At 41.5% G+C, this 8323-nt stretch overlaps 1 protein-coding gene across 3 annotated transcripts; it reads left to right on the plus strand.

Moving 5' to 3' along the window:
* The first annotated feature begins 496 nt into the window (after positions 1 to 496).
* eomesa (eomesodermin homolog a) lies at positions 497 to 4666 on the plus strand. Of its 3 annotated transcripts, none has more exons than XM_067497435.1 (7): positions 497 to 1403; positions 1803 to 1957; positions 2610 to 2731; positions 2952 to 3110; positions 3305 to 3366; positions 3516 to 4270; positions 4364 to 4666. In XM_067497435.1, the coding sequence occupies exons 1-6, from the start codon at positions 694 to 696 to the stop codon at positions 4264 to 4266; spliced, it is 1959 nt and encodes a 652-aa protein (XP_067353536.1). In that variant the 5' UTR covers positions 497 to 693; the 3' UTR covers positions 4267 to 4270; positions 4364 to 4666. The 3 variants fall into 3 exon arrangements, with proteins under 3 accessions (XP_067353536.1, XP_067353547.1, XP_067353527.1); XM_067497446.1 differs by having other exon boundaries at positions 3516 to 4231; XM_067497426.1 differs by having other exon boundaries at positions 3516 to 4666.
* Positions 4667 to 8323: the final 3657 nt, after the last annotated feature.

The raw sequence follows: 8323 nt of genomic DNA on the forward strand, positions 1-8323 counted from the left end.
AATCTGACGAGCCATATCGGATTGTATTTGTGACTTAAAGCCGAAGCTAAAAGTTGAGAGGTGATTGTGAGACGGGAAAGGTAGGACTGTGAAAGGTGTTATTTCGTGTTTGGTTATTAAGGTAAATTTTTTAAAAACAATAAACATATATCGTTGTGGATTCAGCCTCTTAGAAACTGTATTTAATTTTTTCGCCACACTGATGGTTATTTGCACGATGACTGATTTGCAACGATATAAAAATGTTGGATCTGTACTGGATAGAGATTGACACTTCAGTCAAGCCAGGGATGTGAGAGTAAAAAATAAACTTAAGGTCCTGAACACATTTTTTTTTTCTTCCTGATATTATTTCTGCCAGACGTTTTCTAATTGAATTAGACTAGTGCGGCCATTGGCTATGGAGAGGGCTGGTGCCCCGCATACTTTTCCAAAAGCTCCTCCCCTGACGCTTACAATCAGTTGGGTGTGTGGAGAACTACATCTTATAAGAGCTGCTGAACATCCTATGTCCAACCCATAATCTGATCCGAAACTCCGTGGGTGAGGAGAAGACTTTGCCTCCTTCCATCTTTCGCACTAAGGGAGGGAGGTGTGCAGAGACAGAGTGAACCAGGGCGCAGGTGGTTGTGTCGCCTCCTTGGCCGAAATTCCTTCTCTGGACACTTGAAACTCTTATTTATCACAAAAACAATGCAGTTAGAGAACATCCTTCCCAGCGCTAGCATCAATTTACCCAAGACATTTTACAACCTTTCCTCGTCGGACAGTGCCAATAACAGCCCGAGGCCATCATCGCAGCTCGAGTATCAGGAACTCGACAGAACGGAATCAGAGTCCAGTGGCGCATCTAAGAAGTATCTAAGCGGGGTGGGGAACGGGATGCTAGGTGAGGGAGAAGGGGACACTTTCACTAAAGCCGGGCCTGACGGGAGGAAAGGCTCCCCGGTGCTCGGTGACGAAGAGTTGACAAGTGGTCGGCGGTACAACATAGACGAGCTTGGCTCTGACAGATACTTCCTCTCGTCGTCCCAGTCGAGTACCGACATGGCGAGCCCCTGTTCCCTTTTCCCCTACGCAGGGCAGACCGGCTCGGTGTACACCGGGTCCAGCAGCTCCAGGTATCCCGCTTCACTTCATTACGGATCCGTCCTGCCGCCCACGGGCTTCTCCTCCTCGTCCGTGTGCACCGGCAGGAGCCAGTTTAGCGGCGGAGGGTACCAGTTCACCCAGGGTCCGGGATGTTTGTATCCCTCCTATCCTGGGACGGGGACGGGTATTGGCTCCATGTCTCTGCCGGGGTCTGCCGCCGGAGCCAGAGCGCAGGTCTATCTGTGCAACCGGCCTCTGTGGCTTAAATTCCACCGGCACCAGACCGAGATGATCATCACCAAACAGGGCAGGTAAGCGGATGCGCTGCGGATGCTTTAAAGGCCGGATTTAAACACACAATACATACGTTTACTAAATGAGGTTTCGTTACTGTGTCCCAAGTTAATCAATTTAGTCTTTGTTTTACAAGATACGGGCCTTTTACGCATTAGTAAAATTGAATACACTCCAGCAGTGACTTTTTTTTTTTCTTTTTCGTTTTTGTTTTAGTTTTACACTGGAAGTTTTCGTTTCTGGTAAATTGAAAATGCACAATTTCGCGTCAGATAAATCGTGACGTAATTTTTTTTATTTCAAATTAAATATTGCTAAAGCGTTTTGACAATTTCAGCACTTGAAGATATTCACTGGCAAAGCGTTATCTTTTGAACAAGCACAAATATTAATTGCTCCTTTCTTCCTTTTTCCAGACGGATGTTCCCATTCCTCAGTTTCAACATTACTGGACTCAACCTCACGGCCCATTACAATGTCTTTGTAGAAATAGTTTTGGCTGATCCGAATCACTGGCGCTTTCAGGGAGGAAAGTGGGTCACTTGTGGAAAAGCAGACAATAACATGCAAGGTAAATGTGTGTTTATCGAAAATAGAAAAGAAGAGTGGTTAGCAAGGATTAGAATCAAATGTGTTACATCGAGCCCTGATCATTTTAATTCTTCATTTGCTTGCTCTTTGTTTTTAATTAAATATTTTTAGCAGGTTGCATTTTTTTCAGTGTTTTGCTGCATTAAATTTGGTTCTTCATGATAATTTTACTTATGTGTTAATTCATCCCAGAGAGCTAACTAAAGTGTGAAAATGTAGCTTAAATATGCATTAAAACATGTACTCTAAATGCCTTTTACTTTAAACACATTTTATAATGATTAAATAATTGATATTTTAATGTCAGAAGAAAATAACATGCAGAAAATTGAGTAGGTTTTTTTTTTTTTTTTTATATTTAGGTTTGAGTTTTGTTACATCATAATTTGAAGAATGTGAGTTTTTTCTGTCAGTATTTTCAGTAAATTCAGCAAAATAAATTAAAAATCATAGAAGCAGATTATCTTGTTCTTTTGCAGCTGTAATTTACACAGAAAGCTTTAATGAAATGAACAAGGAAAAAATATGTTTTGAAAAACCTTAAAAAAGCATGATACTGTTTAGTTTTGTCAGTATAAAACACAGTCCCTACTTTTCTATGTCGTAACTCACTACATTATTTTTATTTTTAGGTAACAAAATGTATGTTCATCCTGAATCTCCAAACACGGGTGCTCACTGGATGAGGCAAGAAATCTCTTTTGGCAAGTTGAAGCTGACCAACAATAAAGGGGCCAACAACAACAACACACAGGTTAGTTATTCGTGTCTGACACGCTCATTTTCAGGTCTCTGTATTGTTTATGGTGATATTATTATTTTTTATCTTTGCATGAATACGTTCACAAAGGATTGTTGTCTCTAATGATATTTATCACCAAGTTTTTATTATTTAAAGTTGAAAAAGCGTGCAGCTCACGTTTTAGCGTTTAAAATCTACAGCGTTGCACTTATCACACGTCTCTCATTTTCAGATGATAGTGTTGCAGTCACTTCATAAATATCAACCACGCTTGCACATTGTGGAGGTGACAGAAGACGGAGTGGAGGACATGAGCAATGAGGCCAGAACTCAAACTTTCACCTTTCCAGAGAATCAGTTCATAGCCGTCACTGCTTACCAGAACACAGATGTAAGATTTAAAATTATTAGTTTTTGTTGAAATAGGAAAATGTTCATTGCCGTTTTAGATTCAACTGCATAAAGTATTTAAAATTGCATGTATTCTTTATCATTGCTAAGTTCGAACGTGCAGTCGCTTGCTTTAAAATGTGCATTGTTAATTCAGAATTGGCGTGGTTATTTTTGTTTTTGTGTTTGTTTCAGATCACACAATTGAAGATTGATCACAACCCATTTGCAAAAGGTTTCCGGGACAATTATGACTCGTACGTGTCTTACACTTCAAGCAGTGTGGTTGACCTGTAGTTGTTGTTGTTGTTTGCTTTGTTTTTCCGGTGGTAAACACATCTTGGGCACTGAATTACCTCCTTTGTATTAATTTTCTTTTCTATGTGTATGTTCTTCTGTTGAACAGGATGTATACAGCCCCAGAGAGTGACAGGTTGACTCCGTCCCCTACAGACTCCCCTCGCTCAACCCAAATTGTGCCTGGGGCCCGCTATGCCATGCAGCCTTTCTTTCAGGACCAGTTTGTCAACAACCTGCCTCAGAACCGGTTCTACACTGGCGAACGAGCTGTTCCCCAAACCAACAGCCTTCTCTCCCCTCAAAGTGAGGACGCCAGCGCCACGGCCTCTGCCCAACGCTGGTTTGTCCCTCCTGTCCAGCAACCGGGCTCCAACAAGCTGGATCTGTCTTATGACAATGACTATTCCACCAGTAGCCTGCTGTCCTATGGCATCAAGCCCTTGTCCCTGCAGACATCCCATGCACTCAGCTACTACCCAGACTCGGCTTTCGCTTCCATGGCTGCTGGCTGGGGAACCAGAAGCACTTACCAGCGCAAGATGACCACGGGCCTGCCCTGGTCCCCTCGTCCAAGCCCCCCAGCCTTCCCGGAGGACCAGCTGGGGGCCACTAAAGACAAGCTGCCTGAGGAGAGCGTGCATCCAGCCTCAACTTGGATCGAGACGTCCCACTCACTAAAATCGGTGGACTCTACCGATTCTGGTGTGTACTCCATGATCTGCAAAAAGCGCAGAATGTCTCCTGGGGGCTCAAGCACAGAGAACTCCCCAACAATCAAGTGTGAGGACTTGACTACGGAGGAATACAAGGACAACCCAAAAGGCATGGGTTATTATGCATTCTACACAAGCCCCTAAGACTGTAATTATTTAAATTAAATATAATTCTTTTGTTTATCACTGAGTGCTCTCCATTCCTTGTTAATGTCTTTTTTTTTTTCTCTTTTCTCTGAAGGTGCCAAAGCTTAGTGTTCCCCCAAGCAAGCTGCACAAGGTTATTTTCCCAGGCCAGCCCCTCTCACATACCTGAGCAGAAACATGCATAGTGATTGTTGTTTTTTGAACGAAACATGTCCATTTTTATTCATTTATTTTACAGCCCCCCCCCAAATGTGATATTTTTTTCCCTGCATATTTAAGTCATTTTTGTTGTACAGTATTTGTGCACTTTAGAATGTGATGTATCTTGTACAAATTGTCTTCATGGAGGTGTTATTAAATGGATAATAAAACAGCTTTTCATAAAGCATTGTCCAAATGTGCTCATCTCTATGCTTTGTTTATAAATTATGGCGCTATCATACTAATCAAAGCCAGTGGTACCTTTTTAAAATAATCTATCTTGATCTTCTGTAAATAATTATTTTTAAAAAAGCATTATTTTTTTATTATTTACAACTGCTGCAGAAATTGAAAAAATGGGATCTATCAGTATGACCAAAAGACAAATGTGAATGTGGTGCTAAACATCAAATCTGCATAAGCAAGGTGATGTGTAAACCTGCCGTAATTTTATGGCATGAAAGTCTAAAAGTGGTTGCTGCCAATAAACTGTAAGGTTTATGGCACGAAAGTCTAAAAGTGGTTGCTGACAGTAACCTTACATTGTGACAAGTAGCATAAAAGTCTAGAATCTCCCTTTGCATCTCAGCAATGTGATAGTTTCAAGTAGTTAGTCTAAAATCTGCCTTGCATCTCAGCAATGTGATAGTTTCAAGTAGTTAGATAGGCAATAAAATAAAGCCAGTGTCAATATTGTAAGTATCATTGCTGAACATTTCTCTTGCAAGCAATGTGAGACTGCTTTCATTTCCAGCAACTATACAGTAAAGTTTGGCTACTTTTTAAATGAATCCTCCATCTCCACTAAGAAGAACATTTTGTGTGGTTTCATATATATATATGTATATATATATATATATACATATATATATTTTCTAAATGCGGAAACCTAAACAAGCAACACAACGAAAAAAAAAAAAGATAAGCACCGTTAAAAAAAGCGGCGTGGGGTATACACCCTATTTGTGTTAAAGAGTCACAATGGCAATTTTTATGTGTCTTGTTCCTGTAAATAGAAAGCAGAACTGCTCCAAACCCACAGTGTTTATACACAAAAGAGCTGAGCAATCCCTTTTAACATTCAAATAAGTGTTACAGGGTAACACCACAGCTCACAATTCAAGGCAGCAAAGTGTGATTTAAATATGAGATTTACATGTCTTCCATGACATGACTCACAACACAGACCCAATTAGGTGAAAAGCATACAAAAGCATAGTCCTACTATTCCTTCTGTTGTTGCCATGGTGTTTTCACACATTTTATCATTTACCAAAGTAATGCAAGTGCATGTGAGGCATGTGTGCTTAGAAAATATGAAAACAGGCTAAATGGAAACTGGTCCATCAACCGTCCAACTAAGGGCAATGTACAGCTCAACACCTCTATTTATACCGTATATCATGGCCTCTCCAAAAGTGGATCAGTGAAGATAAAATCCACAAAAAGAGAAGTCATAATATTCACACAGAGACTACTTGGCTCATGTTCTCAGCACCTGTTTTTCCTCGGTGAAAATCCTTCCCCACAAGGACCCCAATTTGAATTGATTTACATACTCAAATTCTAATTAATTCTGTTGTCAGACTCCTTGACAAAGTGAGGAGTCTGACTAACTCCAATTAACACCTCCTAACAAGGTAGAGTGCTTGATTGCCCTGGCCTTTCAGGAAAGCTGCAAGAAAAAGACTCTTGGGGGAGGGGGGGTTTGGGCCTGGAGAATAAAAATGTTTGCACTTGTACGTGTCAGCAAATTGTATTTTAGAGCATGTGATGATGTTTTTCTTCTTCTTTTCAAGTTGTCCTGACCTCTGCTCATTAGTAGTTGAGAGGTAGAGAATCAGACATCGAGATTAATACTGGACAACAATAGCGCCTACAGTACACTCATTAACAAAGAGAGTAACAGAGTTGAAAGTTAGCGTCGTGCTGAAAATTACAGTGAAAGCCTATGAGATTCTAACAGAGCCACAATTAACTTTTAATGCAGAGAAATTAACTATTTCTGCAATTTTCTGATAAATAAATGAGATCCAGCGGACACCAAGTAATAAACTCAAGCACACACACTATACATGCTTCAAGGATGCATCTGCTGTACATCATTTTGTTTATATGCATGTCGGTGGCAATTGTGTGGGTCACTGCCAAGCTAATCACTGCCATCCCCCAAGTGGAATCAAGTATCCTGGCCATGAAGAAACACAAACAGCAGCAGCTTGACTCACATACACTGTAACAGGGAAATCTAAAGCACAAAATTACTCACAGACTCCGCCGCCTGTAAGTAAACATTCTCTTATCTACGATTCGATGGATGTTTTATAGCTGTGTGAAAGACGATTGTCGGGCAAACATTTATTTTTTTTTTTTTTGTCCTTTCGGCTTATCCCGTGAGTTCAGGGTCGCCAAACTCTGGCAAGTCCATAGATTTTGTCTTTCTTAACCATTCATGCAAGAAGTAGAGTAAACAATAGACACCTCTTCAACAGGCTTCCACAAATACAGGCCATGTTTACTTGAAGGAGATCTGCACGCTGGGATAAGATCTTAAGAACGGACTACTGCTGTTATAAACATTGCTATTGTACCTGGAATTTGAATAAGTGTCTTTGGTACAAGACCAAAACTATTGGTGGTCTGCACAATTTATTGTATATTAGCAAAACTTTAGTTCTTTCATTCTCCTACTTGTTGTGTGTGTGTGTGTGTGTGTGTGTATGTGTGTGTGTGTAATGGGATGCTTGTGCCCTTCCTTCAGGCTGTCCATTGGTGACCATGTAGAGAGTGCACATTAGAAAGGCCAAGGAGGATATGGAGACATTGTACACAAGGGGGGGCTGACATCTACACACATATATAGGCCTGAGGCTGTTTCCTCACATTCAGTCACACGCTATTACTGCTCTCACTGACTAAATGCAGCTACAGGCAGATGTGTGTCTGGGTCAAGATTCTTTAGAAGCCCCTTTAAAAAAAGTAACCTACTGACAAGCGAGACTGAGATGTTGCCAATTATGTTTCCTCTTCTCACTATATTTCCCCTTTTGATGTTCTGATAAATGTCACCTAAATGTAATGATTATCAAGCCAGTTGGAATTACTCCAAAACTGTTGCTCAGGGACAGTCTGAGCCTCATATGCCAAGTCTGGTGTTTTGTGATGCATTTATTCATGATCTAATCAACTTTATTTTGCAGAGAATCAAAATGAATCACTTCTGAAATGATGCACACAGTTTGCTTTCTGGGCGGCTGTAGCACAGTTGGTAAGGAAGTCATCCACAAACTACAGGGTCAGTGGTTCGACTCCTGGTCAAAGTGTCCTGATGCCTCCTTCATTGGTGTGTGAGTGTGGTTGTGAATAGGTTAATGAGAAGCAGCATTGTAAAATGCTTTGGATAGCACTGTAAAGGGCATTTGTTCTTTGTGGAGGTCGTGGACATTAACCGTCCTAATGATGCTGACTGAGGCTCAGCATTTAGCTCACTCCGGGTGTTCATATATACAACACAATGCTTTATTTGTTCTTACTATCTCCCTTGGAACTGGTTCACTAGCACTAGATTGGGGGGGGGGGGGGGGGGGGGGGGGGGGTTAGCTACAGTATGGGTGTAATGCTCACAGGTCTGATGGAGTGAGACCCTGGTGTGAGATGAGTCTCAAGTTAGCAGGGCCACAACTGTTTGGAGAAGGGCGTTGAGTGTTGGTAGAGAGCACGGAGGTGATAGAGAACTGGAGGCGCGGACGGGCCTTGTGTTGGTGCCCTCAGATGGTGTGTGCAGCGTGCAGGAAGGGCCCTGACTCACTGGTGCATGGATAATGTCGGAGATAGTATCCTGAGGCTAAGCTGC

Source organism: Channa argus, chromosome 1 (genome assembly GCF_033026475.1).
Source record: "Channa argus isolate prfri chromosome 1, Channa argus male v1.0, whole genome shotgun sequence".
NCBI classification, from domain to species: Eukaryota; Metazoa; Chordata; class Actinopteri; order Anabantiformes; family Channidae; genus Channa; species Channa argus.